We start from the raw sequence: 21,297 nt of genomic DNA on the forward strand, positions 1-21,297 counted from the left end.
GGACTGACCCATCGCTCTCCAGGGACACGCGCCGTGAAACGCAGACGGACGTCTTGATGTGGCTATGGCAAGGACGCAGCGCGAAGCAGCCATCACCCCCCCCCCTACACACACCCCACCGCCTCCTCCTCCTCCTCCCACAACAACCACCACCACCACTACCAAAAACATTCCCCGTGCGTCACAGCAGTGGGCGCGGCACAAGCCGGCATGCCACAGCGTGCGTCAAGGGGCTCCGGGGAAGATTGCATCGCCGTCTCTGTGGTTGGCGCGAGTGCGTGTGTAGCGCGCGCGCGTGCCCGTGTGTGTGCGCGTGCGTGTGTGTGCGCGTGCCCGTGTGTGTGCGCGTGAGCTGGGGGGGGGGGTGGGGGTCGTTTGCGCAGCGGTCAGCGCGCTGCGCTACGAGTTCAATTCCCCCGCTCAAGGCAAACATCGGTGCCTATTACAGGAACCGGTCCTGGGCCTCTATCCCGTTGGTCGACTCAGCCTCAAATATACACCTGGCGCGGTGTGTAAATGATCGCCCACTGGGGAGACGAAGGCGGCCGGGCGTGGTTGCTGCTGGGTCACCTATCCCGTCGTGTGCATTGCCGGCCTTTCAAGGGTGCTACTCGCGACCAGCGCTTGCCCCAACAGTCTGCTGAAGGCTATAAGGGGGGTGTCGTGGTCTCCGCCTTTGCGTGCGTGTGCGTGAGTCTCGTTTCAAATGGCAACACGCGTCAGCTTTGTTGTCTGCAATCTGCAATTGTGGCAATGGACGAAGCCTGCGCGCGTATAGAGAGTTTGCTGCTGCTGCTGTTGTTGTTGTTATCGCCTTGCACACAGAAAGAAGCAACGTTTATCTATAATTGTTATACTCGTGTGTGTGTTTTTCTTAATTTCCGTGACGACGGCACTTGCCCCGACAGTCGGTTTAAAAAAAATGACGCCTTACGGGGGGACCTTTGTCACTGTGGGGAGCGGTGGCGCAGTGGTTAGCGCAACTGAACTTTGGCAGTCGCTGCAGACGCATCATCATCATCATCACCACGTGAGAGCCGACCGACTATTGCGTATTACAGCGGATCTCTTTTTTCCTTCTTCTCAAGAATGTAATGCATCACTCGGGGAGCGGTGGCGCAGTGGTTAGCGCCCGATTCCCAGCCACCACGAACGATTCCCAGCCACAGCTCACGTTGGTGACGAGTATTTCCATCGGTCACAACCGAGGGGGTCTTCCCCTAGGTTGAGTCAGCCTTAAAACTGTGCGCTACTCTATGTTGAACTTCTTTCGCGCCGTACGTAGCCAACCGTGCTAATCGGAGGTTGCGGATCGTAATTTCGTGCGGTGGATAAACAGCAGAAAGTGGGGAAAGCAGAGTTGGGGGGTGAGCGTGGTGATGTACAGTGTGGTCCAGATGTCTTGTGTCCCCCAATTAATTCACCCCTAACGTGTTTCTCTTCCCCTTTGCATTAGCGTTTCTGTTTTAAATAAACCTTACTTGAAACAAAAATATGACAGTTTAGAGAATTAAACGGGGGTCACAAGACATTTGGACCACCCCGTACACCCCCATCCCCATCCCAACAGTCTGCATGGCTGCAATTTGATCCTTATCAGAGAGAATTGCTCATCCATACATTCACTCGTATGTTTGATCATTTGTTTTCATTACTCCCGTTTATAATTGAGCGTGCGCTTTTGCCAAGTTAATTTGATCGAAGTTGGTTTTAACCTCACAGCAATACGAGGTGTGTAGCTATATATATAATGAATTGTTAAGATTGAGATGTCATTGTGTGTGCGCGTCGCGTGCACGCGTTCCACGTGACCGCAGGCAGCGATCATTGCTCATCGCGTCACGTGGGACGTGTTAATTTGTACTTGAATGGGGGTGTCAATCGGTAGTCACGGAAAGACGGTGAGTGACGGTGGGCCACATGAACGGGAGTTTGGGTAATCTTGTCATGAGTAGTTATAGTGTTTATTTAAGAACCTTTGACAACTTAAAGAGACCAACTTGCATAAAAAAAATGCCTCGTTCGGAGAGTTTATTGCAAACGTATAAACAATTGCACACTGCCATTATTAGTTAACTCCAAAAAATATATACTATGCACATATTACGAAAAAAATATTACCAATAAAAAATTTGATTCACTTGACATTAAAATGAGCGTGGGATGTGATGTTATCGCCTGTTTTCAGCTGAGATCCAGCGATAAAAAAATTCCATAAGCCGATGGCAGGACCGGTCTATCCATAGGAAAATCACTGCGTACTTCCCACAAAGCGGTACCTATTTTATCTACCCCTGAGGATGAAAAGTTCCGACGGAATTGACCAGGACCGGGATTTAACCTCGCGACCTGCTGGTTGCGTGTCACGCGTTCTAACCAGTGCACCATCCAGCCTTGATCACACGGGCACGCACACGCGTATGTGTGCATACATCTAGTGTAACATGTTACATGTCTTATCGGTGACATACCCAACCTGATTTGCCAATCCACTGACGGATGGATGGGGCGTGAGGGGGGATTCCCCCCTTGATTTTCGGGTCATCGAGGTTAATTTGCCATACTTCACCACACGGGTCAGCGCGGAGAGCACGTGGGGGTGGGGGGGGGGTGCATCACGATTCGTGACGCATGCGTTTCGGAATATGAATGAGCCTCAAGGCGAGAGTGCAGCGGCGCGCCAGTTCAGCTCTCAAACGAAACGGAGTCTGCACAGGGGCCGTCTCTGTCGGTGGGAGCGAGCGGCGTGGGTTTTGCCACGGCTATGACGCAAATGAAGGAGGCGAACGGTTGGAGTTACGTAACGAAAGCAAAAGTTCGCTGAAAAAAATATGAATTCGCGTTTTGGTCGTGCGCCCGCCCCGATGAGGCGTACACAAAAAAAAGAACCTCGAAGGAGTTTTATAATTATAGATTTGAAGCTTTCGTGACTGCAATGATTCATATTCTTAGGTTTTTTTAGCTGTATCAAGTGAGAGCTATCGTGCTGTGACGGTTCCACTTGAAGACGGAAGCTTGTGTCGCCTCCGAAACGTCGTGATTTTTATTTTATTTTTATTTTACTTTTATTAATTTTAATTTTTTACCTACGTGACTTTACCGAAAAACCCTAAGAATATGAGTTTTATAATCCACAATTAAAAACGAGTCATAAGCTTGAGGTGTGTTTTCACACGCGGTGTACAGTAGGAGAACAGCTTTGCCCCGAAGAATTACTTTTTCAACTTCCCTTCTGGATGACACAAACACGCGAATAGTCAAGGGGATTTCGCGTTCAATCTTCAGCACGACATGGGCGTATTCGTTTTTTTTTTGGAGTCAGATCGCGTAGACAAAAATGTGTGTCGTAAAAACCCTCCTTCACCCGACACAGACAATGAACAAATTAGTTACGTGAATGTAATAATGTGGCAAATGTATCGTTGGGTTTAACGACACACACACGTTATTTCAATGATATGAGCCAAATTTTGTAAAAAAATATTACGAATCATAATGTTGGTGGCGAAAGCCTTCGTTTTAAATAGTTAAAACATTTTTTTAAATGCGATGATTGTGCGCCTGGGTTTAATACCATGAGAAGCCAGCAACAGTCAGATGTTATAACGAGAAATTAAACAAAAATAACAAAAAACGACGACTTTTCAATCGTAACGCAAGCGTTCGTCATCAGGTAGAGGAGGATGACGAACGCTTGTGTGGCGATCGAAACGTCGTAGTTTTTTGTTATTTTTTATTTCCTTTGAACCTATCTACGTGACTTTACCGAAAGACCTAAAGAACGTGAATTCCTGCAGTCACGACAACTTTAAGTCAAGATTTAACCGTCAGATGATTTGAACATAGGCCGTTGCACAATCTGGTTTGAATCCAGGGTGTGATGCCGAGGACGAGAGTCTCGTATTAGTCATAGGTTTGGGAAACGCAGCTCATAAGTTGACTATTTGCAAGAGGATATTTCATCCCGTATTGTAAGAGTGCCACGGGAGCGTTGCAATTGAAACAAGTAGCATACACAATAACTTCGAACAGAACAACAATCGCTATGGCGCAATGATTACACTGGTCAACACACTTTTTCTGGCATAAGGTATTCCAACGGTTTTAATGTAATTTTGGGGTGCTGATTCCAAATCTGGCATCAGTTTTTGTCCATCACATCAGGTTTTTGAGATATCAAATATTGCATTTTCAATAAAAATTGCAGAAGAAAAATATTAAATGAATGTGGATATCTACAAAATACAGCACTATTTTTTAACACTAAAGCAGTCACTGACTCGCAACAACTTGCAATCATAAGTGACAGAGTTAATTTCGGGTAAAATCAATTAAAATGGGGTATGCCGATAGCATAAAAATGAGATGTGATAGAGCAAATCTGAGATCAGATTTGGAATCAGCACTCTGAAATTAGTCTAAAACAGCTGCAAAAGTCCAGGCCAGAAAAAAAACGTTTTTTGTTGTTGTTGACCAGTGTATTTGTTCAAACCCATTTTCCTCCAATCTCTTTAAAGCCTTGCCTCCCCACCAATCCCTGTGGAGGCCTCTTTTGGTCAATCGGAGACCTTGGTAATCTTCAAACTCGCCGTCGGGCTGCACATTGGCTTGAGGTAATCTTCGGTCATTGCACTAAGTAAGGAATTGGCACGCTTTGTATTATGGAGGCAATCATCGCTGCAATCGTTAAGTTCACTGCAGTGTAACAGCGTGGTCCAGATGTTTCGTGACCCACCCCCCAATTAATTGACCCCTAACATTCATTTCCTTTGCCCATTCATTTAAATGCATTTGCTCGAGTGGACATGGCGACGTTGCTTGACATGTTATCGTAGGACGTGACGGCTGATCATCCCGTGCAAATGAAAATGCTGGCTCTCATGCAGCCTTTGTACGTCCGTGTTGTTGAACTTCTTTCGCACCGTACGTAACCAACCGTGCTGATTGGAGGTGCAGGGGAAAGGGCAGCAGACTAAACACAAAAAAGAAATTCGTTTTAGACCTCACTGGACTTACTGGACCCTTAACAAGGGCACTGCTCGTATTCACTATAATAATGATGATATTTAATAACGTCATTATACGTATTTTTTTAAAATATTTCTTACGTTACATTACACACCCATTGGTATGCAAATATTTTCTATTACGTTTTAGAGGATTTAAAGGCGGGGTCACAAGACATCCGGACCGCGCTGTACAGTGTAATTGTTTCTACACTGTAGCAGGCAATGCTGATGGTGACGGTGGTGGCGAGTTGCTATCGGCGTCTGTGTGTGCACAGCGTGACCCATTTGTAGATGCCCGACGGAAACAATATTCATTACGGCTGGGGAGACATTCTAGACGTCCACGTCTTCCACAAGCCCCCCCACCAATCTCCATGCATTGAATTCATCTTGTAACCCCTCCTTAAGATCTGGGAGCCATCGCCGGTAACAATGCCGTTGAGAGCAAAGTAGAACGGGGGGCGTCAAGTGCCAGTGGGGTATCTGTAAATGGACCGGCCTGCGCTTGAGTGTGGTGTGATGATGGATGTGCACGACACACAGGAACGTGGATACGTGAGCATGCGATGCATGTGGCAGGACTGTGGGGTGGAATAAAAATAATAATATTATTATTATCCACAGTAAGCGCTCTACGGTTGGAATGATAATGTTAACGCTGCGTTTTCGTTTTATTGAACGCAGCTGAGAATAAGGATGAACATTTACGCCTTTTTTTTTTTTACCAAGAGGCGCATTTTGCATTCAACTTTGTAACTAATGTGAAGTTTAACGTGTTATCAACAATAGAAAACGTTGGTGAATTATTTAAAAAACACAATCGAATCACCCCCCCAAATTATAATCTTTGTTTAATCAATTTAATTTTGAGCACTAAAGTTAACAAATGGGAACTGCCAACCCCATATATGCAACATATACATATAGTCGCTGTATACGTATACTTGACACGCCAATCTAGACACGCCGCTTCGGCCCGTGTACAGCTGTTTTTCACACTGTCGGAGGCAAGCGTCGTTAGCGAGCACCTATTGAGAGGGCATTGCAGTGCCATGTCTACAGCAACGCAATTGCATTGGGTCAGCACCACACACTCAGGACCGCCTTCGTTTCACGTTGTTGTTGTTGTTGTGAACTGTGGCTTGTTTACCACTGCCCACGCAGAAGCCTCACCCGACACACAATTTGTGTTTCATGTCCAGCTACCACTCTCCTCTTACGCAGGGGTTTGTGTTCTTGAAACACGGCGCGTTCATTTGAAATCGCGTAAAATGAAACGTGACTTTAAACGAGGCAGAGTTCACGCGGACAAGATGTTAACAGTGGCGCGCGAGGAGGGAGATGCTGATGCTGCTGCTGCTGCTGCTCGTGCTTGCGGATGACGGGCTGCTTTGCTGCTTGTACTTCAGGCAGCAATCGCTCCTGAACTTTGCTGCCCCGACTAAGGACCAGCTCGCAAGCGCGTTCCGTACACACCGCGGCCAAACGCGGGACGGAGGAGGAGCACGTTATTTCAACAACATCGCGCGCGTAACAAGAAGAAGTGTGAATTCTTCAAACGCGCTCTTTCAATAAAAATCGCGTGACGTTGACGCGCGCAAGGACGCGAGGCGACTGCACAACTGCGCACAAGATGTGTGGTGATATGGGTCGTTCCTTGCTTTGAGCTGTTCGTGGACCGCGGGCAAACTTCTCGGGGGAATATTGCCCCTTACTCAGTACGAGTGGCTTATTAGGTCACGACCTTACATGGCAAATCCCTTGTGTGTGAATTGTATTTTTCAAAATAAGCTCGTACTGTGCCCCAAGTTTTACATGTTTTTTTTAAACCACAAAAGGAGATCACCAGAAATGGGACAGGCTGGGCGAGCTGGTGTTGTTAGCAAGCACCTATTTTCGGTGATATTTTTCTGTTACAATGCTGGCCATAATATTGTCGATTAAAATGTTGTGGTTTACTCTCCAACACACCGGTATGCTGAACTAGTAACTCATTGGTATGCTTTGCTTATGTGACAAAGTTTACTAATTGGCTATGTCGGGTGGTGGCGGGTTTAACGACACATTTATATTTACTCGATCTAACCCAAACATCTCTATTATGGATCAAATTGGTGCAAAAGCCTACTGGGTTCATTTTCTTGGTTCTTTTGGTAAAGTCACGTAGAAGAGAAATAATACAATTATAAAAAGAGAACAATAAAAAACCGCCACTTTTTAAAAATTCTTGCTGTGGGTTTCACACCTGATGATGATTGCTTGGGTTGCAATCGAAACGTCGTGAGAATTTTATTGTTTTATACTTTTTATTATTTTATTGTTTCCCTTCTACGTGACTTTACCGAAAGAACCAAGAATAATAATTTTACACTCCTACACACGTAAAAGTGTTGAGGTTGACGTGCCACGTTGTTCCTTTATAATTTATTGGAAAGCTGTACGCACCACACAGCGTCGCATATCCGACTCTCGCATATCCGCCACGGTCAAAAATTGATGGCCCGTACCCAGTGAAGTTTGCACGCACTGGATAGATTTGTCGTCTGATACCGATGTACACAAATATGACCATCGCACGCAATGAAACATTCTTAATCTCGCCGACACTCGTCCACTTTTGAAGCACAGAGTGAAGCATCTCACCCACTTTTAAAGCAGTTTGCTACTTATATTGTCATTTTATCCAGATGTTCAACATAGCAGACCTTCTTACGTAAGTGCCTGTAAGCAGGGCCCGGCAGCCTGCGGCTCTGGAGCGGCGTGGCGGCTCTTTAAGGACACTCACTGCCTTGTCACAGTTATTTATTGAGGACCACCGCCGTCTCGTATTCGCCACTTGCATTACGGGTTTTGAAACATTTTTTTTCACAGAATTAGGAAAACAATACGTCATCTTGTAATTTGAATTGCCGACCCCTGACCATGGGAGCCCAGTTTACCATGGGAGTCCAGTTTACTTACCATGACAGTCCAGTTTACTATGGGAGTCCAGTTAACCATGGAAGTCCAGTTTACCATGTGAGTCCAGTTTACCATGGGAGTCCAGTTCCCCATGGGAGTCCAGTTCACCATGGGAGTCCAGTTCACCATGAAAGTCCAGTTCACCATGGGAGTCCAGTTTACCATGTGCAGGGGTCAGCAACCTGCGGCTCTGGAGCCGCGTGCGGCTCTCTCAGGACTGCTCCGTGACCGTTGTTGTTGATTCAGGACAACCGCCGTCTCGCATCCACCACGCGGTGCATTGCAGCTCTTGAAACATTGAAAATTTCTTACCGAAATAGAAACAAAAATACTCCTCTTGTTAGTTTGATTGCCGACCCTGTGCACTAATGCCCGAGTCCCCAGCAAGTGGGATGCATGACGATGTGCCGTATACATTTTATCGTGTACGTTTATTGCTCTATAAATACCACGTTTGTACTTGATGCGGTGTGTAAATGCCCTGCTGTGTTTGGTTAAGTTAGAGTGCGCGCCTCCCAATCCGAAGCTTTTGACTTCAAATCTCGGTCAGGCCCTTTATCTAGCATGGGGCGGATATATTGTGGGCCACTTGATTGGAAGTAAGCGAGTAGAATATCGCAAGAAATGACTCTACCCCACTTATTGGAATGATGCATTTCTAGCGATGGCTCAGGTTTGCCAGGAGGGAGATTACCACCATCCTGTGACGTTAGAGTGGAAATCTCCTTTGACTCGTGAGTTTGGTCGGTATGATGGCGAGATGTTAACTACCTCGCCGGGTGTCCAGGAGCTCGTGGGTTTGATTACGACCCTGACGGCTGCTGTATATTTGGAGTTTGCGTGTTCTCCCCGTGGTTGCGTGGATTTTTCTCCAGGTCCTACAGGTTTTCCCTCCACATTCATCAACATGCGTTAAGAGTATTTGACTCCTGTAAATTGCCACGTGATAAGCCACTTCATTGTGCTATCATTTGTGGCCAGGTCGCTTCTGAAAAAGAGCTATATAACATAAAAATGGTGTAAATATTAAATGTTTGTGTTAATTGACAGGATGGTCCAAATGTCTCGTGACCCCCATTAAATTCTCTAAAGCGTAATATTTTTTCAAGTAAGGTTTATCGAAAACAGAAATAAATATGCAAGGGATAGAAAATGTTCGGAGTCAATTAACTGGGGGGGGGGGGGGGGTGCAATGCAAGTATCTGCATGTACCATCATTCGCGCATGCAGCGGTGCCTGGAACACACATTCCTGCGGAGGGAGCTGGTAGGAACGTTGGCTTGCTCGGTCAATGGCCTGCAGGGTCAACGGCGGCGTGGTGTATTCCGCAAATATGCCCGACTGTGAGGGCGGGCACAAGCCGGCGTGAGTAGGTCAAACGTTGAGTTTTATAAGGGCACCACGGGGTGACCAGCCCCTCCCGACCCAGCCCCACCCCTCCCACCCCCCACCCAGCCCCACCCTCCCCTCCCCACCTTCCCCACCCAGCCCCTCCCCACTCTCCCCTCTCCACCCAGCCCCACCCCTCCCATTTTTGAATGCACGACGGACGGACGGGCTGGTGGAACCAGGTGGTTCCTACCAGTATAACAAGGCATTTACAGTGTGCGTTTAACCAGTGTCAGAGCGCGACCGCGTCTCAAGACGCTGTACGGAGCGAGATAATTTCAGGTCATTTTGAGTCGGCAAATCTCTATCGTTTTAATGGGAGGGCGTGGCATGTAGAATGCTAAAGGTCAGAAAGCAACCTTTGGGTAAAGGTGAGAATGACAACACTTCTTTGAGAGAGAGAGAGAGTCGTAAAAACTGAACTAAAAACTATTTTTATGGCACCGGGTAAGGCCCACCGAGCTATAGAGCTATTTTACAGAAGCCACCTGCTTATCACAAATGATATCTCAACGAAGTGGCTTATCGCGTGGAAATGTACAGATGCCAAATACTCGAAGGGCGTGCTTCTAAATGCGGAGGGAAAAACCGGAGGTGCCGGAGAAAAATCCACGCGACCACAGGGAGAGAGACGCGCCAACTCCAAATATGCAGGTATTAGGATCGGGATCGAACCCACGGCATCCTGTATACCAGGCGAGGGAGTTAACATCTTACTAGCCACCGCGGCTCCCTTCTCGCCACGGGAAGCAAAAACGAGGAAAATCTTGAGCCTGGTCTTGAAAGGGGGCTTCCCCGCCCCCCACCTGTGCAACTCACGATGGTTAGCGTTGACCATACCTCCCCACTCTGGTCAGCGCGCACTTTTTGAAGGTGCGGCGAACATAGACACGGGGGCATAGACGTGCAATACAACGGTGAATTTCGCTGCCGCCGTATGCCTGGGTCATTAGTTGACGCGCGGATGCGGTGGCGCGTTTGTTTAATGCGTAGCAGGCTTTCGCGGGCAATATTATTCGAAGCAAAGGTTAGTTCTCGTAAATATAAATGTGTCGTTAATCCACCACCACCCGACACAGACAAATAGTAAAGTTTGTCACGTGAACAAAACGTGTCAATTGTTACTACATCAGCACTAACCGGATGTGTGCTGGAGAGTAGGCCACGTTTTCAATTTTAGTTAACGACGTTTCGTTGGTGAATACAACCAGCTTCACCAGGCCATGTTCCAGAATTGTGAGGAAGTCTCCGTGTGTCCGGTGTTAAATAGAGTAAGATAATGTCATCACTGTGTGCCTACCGGGTGCGAAGATCAGGGGGTGGGGGGTTAATGTAATGATATAAATTACAATGGATTATATTAAGCTGATAATGTGCAGTACTGTGCATATTGTGTGGACACACATTCAGCTCTTTTGTGCGTTTTCTGCGGCCATCTGGAACGCTCTTCCTTCCGATATTAGGAAGTCACTGGAGCAATGCACTTTTAAATCATCATCATCTAGATTGCAAACTAAGTTCTTTAGAACTGCTTTTTGTGTTTAGTTTGTTTGACCTTCCCCCGCACCTCCGACTAGCACGGTTGGCTACGTACGACGCGAAAGAAGTTCAACATGCAGAAGTACATAGCACCGGTTGGGTTAGCCACAGTTAAATCAATGTACAAGATAACCAATACATTTTATTATGATTTTTTTTATTATTATGAAGGCGCGTTTTAGTGCGTAGACGGAGAGGCGTTCTCGCATTGCATGCGCGCGCGGGCCTCCGGAGTGGACTTTGACCACGGCCCCCGTTCCATGCCAATACAGTAGTCGCCAATTGTCACGGCGGGAGCCAAAGCTGCCGCGCCAACAAACAAATAACCGCCCTCCACCAAGTCACTCAGCCGAGCACGGGCGATGGACGAGCGGGGCCATCGTGCAGCCACTCACCACTCGCCGCGCACGTGGGGTTTGTAGGAACGCCGGGGGTGGGTAGGTGGCTCGTTTGCGGTTGGGTTAGTGCGATTTGGCAAACCTGTGTTGTGCAGGTCTCATGGTGTACTTCCCAAAGAGGCTCTTCGTCAAGCAGCGTTTGCCGATGGGCAGGATCACCGCGCCGTTATCGATTGTTGTTGTGATCAAACGGCTTGTTCACGCAGGAAAGCCTCACAGAGTTTGAAGAATGGAAATGATAAAAAAATAAAAATAAAACATAATAATATAATTCTCACGACATTTCGGCCACAATGCAAGCAGCCGTCCGCAGATTTGTCGAGAAGACAGAGTCTGAATTCAGACTCTGTCTTCTCGACAGACCTGTTCTCCACCTGAGAACGGCTGCTTGCGTTGTGGCCGAAACGTCGTGAGAATTATTTTATGTTTTATTTTTATTATTGTATTATTTCCATTCTACGTGACTTTACCGAAAGAACCAAGAAGATGAATCCCTGCAGTCACGAAAGCTTTAAATCGACATTTAAAGAGTTTGAAGACTTTTGTTAGGAAGGTCTTGCCAACTGTTTGCAGTAGTGGGTAATGCAGCTATGTTTTAATCCCAAACGAGTATATATATTTTTGGCACTGGGATATTTTGTCCGCTACCAACTATGGCGTGTGTGATTTATTTTCTTAGCTGTTGAGGTTAACCGGAGAACCTGGAGCAAAGCCATGCAGCACAGGGGGAGAACACACAAACTCTACACAGGAAGGTGCCACGCTTTGGGAACAGAAACCCATGCCCTTGCTTGTGTGAGCGTGGCACAAGTGTTACCACCGTGCCATCCTAGCCACTGTCGTCCTAAAATCATGTGAACGTCGTAGAAGAAGTGTCACCGGCTGTTGGAATGCAATTGCTAAATTGTTGCGTACGAATGATATAGGGCACTTCAAGCATGGAATTATACTTCCATCGTTATTTTATTCAAAGGGTGATACAGCTGATTGGAAGAGTCTATTGAGCAATTGAGTGAGCGTATACGCACAAGCTAGATGGATCGTTGCATTGCGAGTTTGCAGCAGCTTTGTGAGGGCTCCATCCAGTAGTAGATAAAGCATGACTGATGATGAATATACGTAAAATAAATAATAGTTTCAATTCTGTTCATGTACATATTGTTCCCGCTTGGCTAATACCAGATGAATAGATATGTTTCATTTTCCCTGAGATCCTGGGTTTATGTACGTGGAATTATTATTGTTATTAATCTGCCCGGAACGATAATGCCGTGGAATCTACAGAAATAAACGGCAAATGTTGCAAGTTGGGTGGCCTCAGCTACAACGTCTAAGAAAAAAACCAACCCCATCCCGCCATGAAAACAACAAGGGGTAATTGCCCCTAATTTGGAGGGCCCCTATCCTCAGCGGATGAATGAATTGGTCAACATATTTACCCTTCTATGTCCAGATTAAGAGTGTTGCGTGATGGACGATGTGAAGTGAGTCCGATTGCAAGGACTATCCGTGATGGGAGGGGGGAGGAGGGAGGAAGGGAGGAATGGGGGCTAATACTCTTTCCGTGGCAGTTTCCTTTCATGACAAAGGAATTCCTATTGTCCATGTGGAACAAAGGTGCTCCGTTGTTTGCCAGGTACTTATATAATTTGCAGCACAACAGATTGCGACCGCCATCTTCAAGATTCTGTAAACAAACAGCCTGCAGACTTTTTCGTAGAGAGAGAGAGAGAGGGATGGAGTGAGTGACAGTCGATCATAGGGCAGAAGACATAAGGAAGGTCTTGAGCCTGGACTTCACCAGAGGTGGAGAAGGGGGAGGGCGTTTGTCAACCATTTGGAGGGGTAGCAGCAGAACAGAATTGGCGAGCTCTTGCTGAGAGAGAAGGTTGATTGGGGCCGTGGTTGATCGAGCAGATCGGTGGCGAGACAAGAGGGGAGAGATAGGGAGGGGTGATCTTGAAGATGACGAATGCCATCTTGAAATCGATTGAAGGTTGCATTGGGAGCCAGTGGAGAGAATGGAGTTGTGGTGATGTGATTTTATTTATAGGTGTGGTTAGAAAGTCTGTGGGGCACATTTTTGATCGTCTGGAGTTTGGAGATGAGGAATGTGGGCAGGCCGACGAGGAGAGAGCCGCAGTGGTCGGGTTGGGATAGCCGGCGACGGCACGGACGAGAATCTCGGAGGCAGCAGCTGGGGCTAAGCAAAATGGGAGATGCGAACGATGGTGCTCAGATGGAGGTGCCCAGGTCCTCCTGCAGAGTTGAGATAAGGAGCGAGAGAACGAGGGCTCGGGATCAACTCAGTCGGTGAAGTGGCTCGTGCATTTCCGTTATGGAATAAACCAAACAGTTATTTTTTTTAATGGGCGGTGTAAATGACTCCACTTTTATACGGCTTTACATAACGACTTATCTCTATTTATAACCCTGGGGCGAGGGTCGATTAAGGAGTGACATCTCTTGTGCAAGAGAGCCTGGGAGCACGAAGAATTTTAGAGGTATATTCTTGGTTCTTTCGGTAAAGTCACGTAGAAGGGAAACAATAAAATAATAAACATATAAAACAACAACACAATAAAATTCTCACGACGTTTCGACTGCAACACAAGCAGTCATCATCGTGGTGTGAAAACCACAGCAAGAAAAGAAAGAACCGAGAATATGAATCACCTGCAGTCACGAAAGCTTTAAATCAAAATTTAATTCGAGAGGTGTTGCAATAAGGGGCAATCGTCCATGCGGAGTGAAACGAGCGACTCAGCACCGTGTCGCTCGCCATCGATTCATCGTTCCTTCACCGTTCTCATCGATTTTGCTCCCTCGTCCGCTGCTCTCTTCAAGATGTTCACTACCTCGCCTGGTATGCAGGAGGTCGTGGGTTCGATCCCGACCCTGACGCCTGCTGTATATTTGGAGTTTGCGTGTCTCTCTCTCCCAGTGGTCGTGTGGATTTTTCTCTGGGCCCTCCGGTTTCTCCCCCCCCACCACCACCCACATGCAGAATCAACATCACGCGTTTAGAGTATTTGGCTGCTGTACATGTCCCCGTGATAAGCCACCGTGTGGCCAGGTCGCTTATGAAGAAGAGCTATATAGCTCAGTGGGCCTTGCCCGGTAAAATAAAACAACGTTTAGTTTTAGTTTACCTGCCCGCACGTCCTTCTGTGTTGAACATCGTCTATGACAGTGGTTTTTAACTTTGACTGCAGCCTTGCACACCTTTGGTTCTCAAACGTAAAGAATATAAAATGTTAATACACAGGTTTGATGAAACAAACTAGTTGTATTCACGCACCCGCGCCTAATTTGTGTTTCGTTGATTTACCTTCGAAAAAAATCTGGAATGTTTCGCACCCCCAGAAAGGGCATTTCGCATCCCCAGGGGGTGCGTACACCCCAGGGTAAGAACCACTGGTTTATAACGTCATTGTTCACCCTCTCCTTCCCTGCTCCTCCTCATCCTCCTCCAGCAAGTCATTCCCTCTTACTACCTGCCCGATATCAACTTCCTTCAGTTCATTCCCTCTCACTCGCACGTGCATCAACACGTTCCCTCTCACGACTTGCACAATCCAGAGTCTCTCTTCCTGATTGATGGAGCGAAGTCCACATTGATGTCCCGCCTGATGCAGAACCCCTTAATTTTTATCCCCCCCCCGCCTGCTTCTTTGTCAATCAAGGGAGAGCAAATCAAAAAGTTAAATCAAAGTAAGGGGGTTTGCTCAGAGCTGAGAGGGGCAGGAATTGTTATTTGTGAGTTTTTTTTTTTATCTAAACGGGCACGACATAGGCTGGAGAAGAGATGGGGCTGATACGCTACGGGGAGGATGTGGAGCTGAGTGGACTTGCCGATGACTGTGACCAGCGGTGTCAAGATCGACCTCTACGGAGGAGGCTCGTGAAGGACGCTGCTGCTACTGGGCAGTTGGAGGCAGTCGCCCTCCAGCAACAACGGAGGGCAGAGAAGCGACGCTCACAACAACGAGCGGAGCACCGGGCGGCTAAAATGCTGCAAGTTGGCACAGTAGGGGGTACAGCTGGTGGTGCATCTACCGATCATCTCAGTCAGCCAACCCATGGTACCTGCTGGGAATGTCCCTTCGACACTTCACGTGGCTCCCCGACAGACCTGGTCTTCACCTGAGGACGGCTGCTTGCGTTGTGGCCGAAACGTCGTGAGAATTATTTTATTATGTTTTATTTTTATTATTTTATTACTTCCCTTCTACGTGACTTTACCGAAAGAACCAAGAAGATGACTTCACGTGGCCTCAACGTGCACCCGCCTGTCACAGGCGTCGTCATTTAGCGGCGAATGGCGAGCTATATATATTGGTGTTGATTTTGTTTTTGGGCTCGGGGAGCTGTTGTTCAAGTCGTGAGTGGATCTCCAGGCCGGATGGGGAAATGAGTTGACGGGCTCGTTCGCTGACACTGCAACAGCAACAACACAAAACAACGCGCGACTGAGCGAGCGAGCGAGCGATGCCAGATCAAAAATTAACAGCACGGATGCATTCCGTTCAGTGCGGTCAACGCAGGACTGCGATGTCTCAGAAGAGGAAGGCTAGAAAGGAGAATGGGGGAAAAAAAACCACAACTGCTCGACAGTCATTGCAGTACTGCAGGTGCACGAGGCGATACCGCAGAAAATAGCAGCAAGGGGAGGCGAGTGGAGGCTGCGTGTTTTGCGGGTAAAGAGTGGCAGTGTGGTGGGGGGTAGGAGGGGAGAAGGGGAACCCCCCCTCTCCACACACACGCAGGAAGGAAAAGTTAAATATAAAATGAAATAAACGAGTGCGTAACTGCAATCTCGAGGGTAAATCAGCTCTCAGCTGACGTCACGCCAGGCAGACGATGCCGTTGCCACACCGCTAGGCTGCTGCGTGCGTGTGTGGCTGCTGCGTGCGTGTGTGTGCCTGCTGCGTGTGTGTGTGTGTGGCTGCTGCGTGCGTGTGTGCGTGTTAACCTGCTGCTGTGTGTGTGCCTGCTGTGTGTGTGTGATCCTGCTGTGTGTGTGTGATCCTGCTGTGTGTGTGTGATCCTGCTGTGTGTGTGTGTGTGATCCTGCTGTGTGTGATCCTGCTGTGTGTGTGTGTGATCCTGCTGTGTGTGTGTGTGATCCTGCTGTGTGTGTGATCCTGCTGTGTGTGTGTGATCCTGCTGTGTGTGTGTGATCCTGCTGTGTGCGTGTGTGGCTGCTGCGTGCGTGTGTGTGTGTTAGCCTGCTGTGTGTGTGTGCCTGCTGTGTGTGTGTCTGCTGTGTGTGTGCCTGTTGTGTGTGTGCCTGCTGTGTGTGCCTGCTGTGTGTGTTAGCCTGCTGCGTGCGTGTGTGTGGGGCGTTTGCTTCGCCGTGAGGTTGGGAGTGGGGTGGGGGGTGGTGCATTAGGCGATGACGTAGGGAGCGAGAGAGTCGAGAGAGAGAGACTGAGTGGCACACACAGAGACACGCGCCGCAGAGCGAGAGGGAGCCACAACGCTGCTGGAGAGAAAGAGAGAGAGGGGATAGATGGTTTCGACAGAGCAGGAGATGGAACACAAGTTGGGTTTGTAGAAAGAGGCAGGCACGCAAGTTGAAAGAAGACGGACAGGCAGACACAGACAGAGAGAGAGAGACACAATGCTGCCAAGTTCACAGCGATAGATTGATGTGTGCTCTTAGGGATGCATGGGATGGATGTATTTGAAGTCGTCTTGCAGCGCGATGGGACATTGCTGGTGCCGTGAGTCTGTCTGACAGGCCGTACATCTCGAACGTCTCGGCCACATATACACATAGACACACACACACGCGCGTTTATTTGTAATACATATAACAGACATGCTAAGGGCATATATCCCGTGTGGAATTGCAATATGCACGTGGAGTGCATATTGGCCGTAGCAGCAGTAGCAGCAGCAGTCCGCCGCTAAGCCAGTGATGCTGACGGGGTTTGCCTTGGCTCGTGCGTTCTTGAGCAAGCCTCTCGATTCGGTGCCATTCACGAAGAGGAAATCGTCAAGAGCGACGATCTCCACGACTGACGGCGAAACAAGTCGGGGAGACCTGCAACAGCTTGGCGCTGGCTGCTGCTCCTGCTGCTGCTACTGCTGCTGCTACCAGGGTGCAACAGCTCCCGTAGGCCGGCTTGGAGCGGTGGGGGAGGGGGGGTCCTGACTGTCAGCCGAGGTTTGGGAGGTTTTGGATACAAAATCATTAGAGACCTGCGAAGCGAAGAGCAGTGACCACGCAGCTTCCCGCATCTATGCGTGTGCGCGCATAGCTAAGACGAGGCTTGTTTAAAGAAGAGGGGGGGTGGAGGAGGAGGAGGAGGTGGTGGTGGTGACTGCTATTGCCGGCCAGGCTACTTTGGCCCGCTACCGTCCGCACCACACCAGAGACGGCTGCCCTGGTCGTGCCGGCACCTTGCTATGTGACACACGGGGGGTGGGGGTGGGAGAGGAGGGGGAGGGGGGTGGTGGTGGGGGCTGATTCGTCGCATCAGCTGAAGAAGATTCCGAACGGAAGAAATCTTCATCACCATCATCAGCAGCAGCAGCAGCTGCAGCTGTAGCGTCACAGCAACTATGGATAACGAGCACACCGGCTGCTTGCGGAGGCTTACGGACTGCTTCCTCGCCACAAGTACGTACTGCTGCTGCTACTACTGCTGCTACTGCTGCTGCTACTACTGCTACTGCTGCTACTGCTATGACTGCTGCTACTGCTATGGCTGCTGCTGCTGCTACTACTGCTGCTACTACTGCTGCTACTACTGCTATGGCTGCTGCTGCTACTGCTGCTACTACTGCTACGACTGCTGCTGCTCACGACTGCTGCTACTGCTGCTGTTACTGCTGCTACGACTGCTGCTGCTGCTACTGCTGCTACGACTGCTGCTGCTCACGACTGCTGCTGCTGCTGCGGGCTCTGAGACGTTGGACTATTCTCCCGTCTGGCCTGTCACGCGTCTGTCTCTCCTCGTGCGCGATGGGGTCGTGTGGCGCTTGCCGACAGAACTTGGACCCCCCACCCCACCACTCCCCAGACAATACGCTTAGAGGTTATGCAGGGGGTCTTTGCGTTTTGTGTGAGTGTGTTTATACTACACGTGTGTGTGTGTCTGTGTATGGTACGTGTGTCTGTGTGTGTGTGTTTATACTATACGTGTGTGTGTGTCTGTGTATGGTACGTCTGGGTGTATCTGTGTGTTTGGTACATCTGTATGGGGTGCGTCTGTGTGTGTGTCTTTGTATGGTACGTGTGTGTGTCTCTGTGTGTCTGTGTATGGTACGTGTGTGTCTGTGTCTGTGTGTGTCTGTTTATGGTACGTGTGTCTGTGTGTGTGTCTGTGTATGGTACGTGTGTCTGTGTGTGTGTCTGTGTATGGTACGTGTGTCTGTGTGTGTCTTTGTATGGTACGTGTGTGTGTGTCTGTGTATGGTACGTGTGTCTGTGTGTGTGTCTGTTTATGGTACGTGTGTCTGTGTGTGTGTCTGTGTATGGTAAGTGTGTCTGTGTGTGTATCTGTGTATGGTACGTGTGTCTGTGTGTGTCTTTGTATGGTACGTGTGTCTGTGTGTGTCTGTGTATGGTACGTGTGTGTGTGTGTGTCTGTGTATGGTACGTGTGTGTGTGTGTGTGTCTGTGTATGGTACGTGTGTCTGTGTGTGTGTCTGTGTATGGTACGTGTGTCTGTGTGTGTATCTGTGTATGGTACGTGTGTCTGTGTGTGTGTCTGTGTATGGTACGTGTGTCTGTGTCTTTGTATGGTACGTGTCTGTGTGTGTGTCTGTGTATGGTACGTGTGTCTGTGTGTGTGTCTTTGTATGGTACGTGTGTTTGTGTGTGTGTCTGTGTATGGTACGTGTGTCTGTGTGTGTGTCTTTGTATGGTACGTGTGTTTGTGTGTGTGTCTGTGTATGGTACGTGTGTCTGTGTGTGTGTCTGTGTATGGTACGTGTGTGTGTGTGTCTTTGTATGGTACGTGTGTTTGTGTGTGTGTCTGTGTATGGTACGTGTGTCTGTGTGTGTGTCTGTGTATGGTACGTGTGTCTGTGTGTGGTACGTGTGTCTGTGTCTTTGTATGGTACGTGTGTGTGTGTGTGTGTCTGTGTATGGTACGTGTGTCTGTGTGTGTGTCTGTGTGTGTGTCTTTGTATGGTACGTGTGTCTGTGTGTGTGTCTGTGTATGGTGCGTGTGTCTGTGTATGGTACGTGTGTCTGTGTGTGTGTCTGTGTATGGTGCGTGTGTCTGTGTGTGTGTCTGTGTATGGTACGTGTGTCTGTGTGTGTGTCTGTGTATGGTACGTGTGTCTGTGTGTGTGTCTGTGTGTGGTACCTGTCTGTGTGTCGCTGGGTGCATACTCCGTGGGGAGCGGTGGTGCAGTGGTTAGCGCTCTGCGCTCCAAACCCGCGCGTCCCGAGTTCAATCCCCGCTCACGGCCAACGCCGGTGACGATTTTCTGAGCCCGTCCTGGGCCTCCCTTAGGTCGACTCAGCCTGAAATTAGTACCTGGTGCGGTGTGCAAACATCGCCCACTGGGGAGACAAAGGCAGCCGGGTGTGGTGCTGGCCACCCACCCCTTCGTGTGCCGTGCCGGCCTTCATAGCTGCCTGCCTAACAGCACTTGCCCCAACATTCTGTTTGAGCTATACATGGGATATTTAGTCTGTTTGCCTATTTGTCATGAAGGCAGTGTATATGGTAGCGTAGGCTTTCGCGACCAATATGATCCATAATATAGTTGTTTTGGGCTGAGATCGTGAAAGAAAAGCTATATTATCGTAGCCTATTATGTTTATATAAGCTTGTGTGTTTGTATATGTTATGTGTGTGTCTTGTTTGTTCCTGCCTGTGTCTTTGTCTTTGGTAAGGCTGTCTGTCAGCCTCTATGTTAATCAATTATATCTCTGTATATGTTCCGTGTGTCTGTAGTGATTCTATGTACAGTACATGTGCATGTGCGTCTGCCTACCTGCCCATCAAACAGCCGTGTCCGTGGATCTGTTTGGGGTTCGTCAATCGTTTCTGTCTCCGCGTCTGCTCGTGTCTCCTGTTCTACCTCTTTTGTAATATGCTTTTACATACGAATGCAGTTTTCTGTGTCCGTCTGCGTGGCAGTCGAGCTGGCTGTCTGCCCATCTGTAAGTCTGCCCACATATCTGCGTTTTGTCTGTTTCTCGCCATGAGTTTCCCTATGTCGATATCAAGTTGTGTCTCCGTGTCTCTGGGGTGTGTGTGTGTCAGCGTACCCACGGCCTCGTATTAATCCGATGATTGTGTTCCTGTTCAATGATGCCGGAGGGTATTGTACAAAGCAAACTGAATGCGTCTCTAGAAAATGTGACATCTGGACAAATAACATAGATCTGTTTCGTTTTAACGTCAGCTCCACTGCGACCTTACAATATCCCGCTGTTGTACGTGTCTGTGTAATACGCAATGCGTGTGCCCATGGGTATAATGCACAACTTTTAAATCAATGAATTACAACCTCAATTATTTTTAAATGACAAAAAGTAGTATTTCAGTGTGCCTATAGAGGATAGTTTTGCAATCGGTCCGTATCGCCTGCTCTGACACGTGGATTGTAAATATGGACGGGTACAGTACGTTGAACTTCTTTCGCACCGTTCGTAGCCGACCGCGCCGATCGGAAGTAACAAAGAAGGTGGAATAACAACCCCGACAAGTGCACACCGAGAGAGCCACGCTTGGAATCGCACTGAGAGACGGGAACGTGAGTCCCGGAGGACAAAATCGAGGGACATCACTTTGAACCGTTTGGAAAAGTGGCTCCTGTACGCGTGGCTTAGACGGGGGGTGGGGGATAGGTGACAGCTGACGGGGCGAGACTAGCGACAGAGTCGCAGTCGAAAGGAGGGAGCAAGGGGGAGAGACCGCCGCCCAGAGAGATACGATTCGGGCAGGTCGCGCAGGAGCGAGATGGAAACCCGTCGTGGCAAGACCGTCAAATCGGGGTGGAGGCGGCACCGGGGAGCCCCCCCCCCT

General features: G+C 48.6%; 1 protein-coding gene across 12 annotated transcripts in view; it reads left to right on the forward strand.

Annotated features, from left to right (window-relative positions):
- Positions 1-21,297, forward strand: part of PDE10A (phosphodiesterase 10A) — a 136,525-nt gene that overhangs the window by 32,145 nt on the left and 83,083 nt on the right. Inside the window, exon 1 of one of the 12 annotated variants that reach the window (XM_078615580.1) lies at positions 17,747-17,927. The exons of 10 other annotated variants lie outside the window; for them this stretch is intronic. In XM_078615580.1, the coding sequence (XP_078471706.1) occupies positions 17,870-17,927 (58 nt within the window). In that variant the 5' untranslated portion in view covers positions 17,747-17,869. Of the gene's footprint in view, positions 1-17,746; positions 17,928-21,297 lie in introns of those variants that run through there. One more of the 12 variants, XM_078615582.1, reaches the window with a different exon arrangement.

This window comes from Lampetra planeri, chromosome 47, assembly GCF_965212315.1.
Source record: "Lampetra planeri chromosome 47, kcLamPlan1.2.h2, whole genome shotgun sequence".
In the NCBI taxonomy this organism is placed as follows: domain Eukaryota; kingdom Metazoa; phylum Chordata; class Hyperoartia; order Petromyzontiformes; family Petromyzontidae; genus Lampetra; species Lampetra planeri.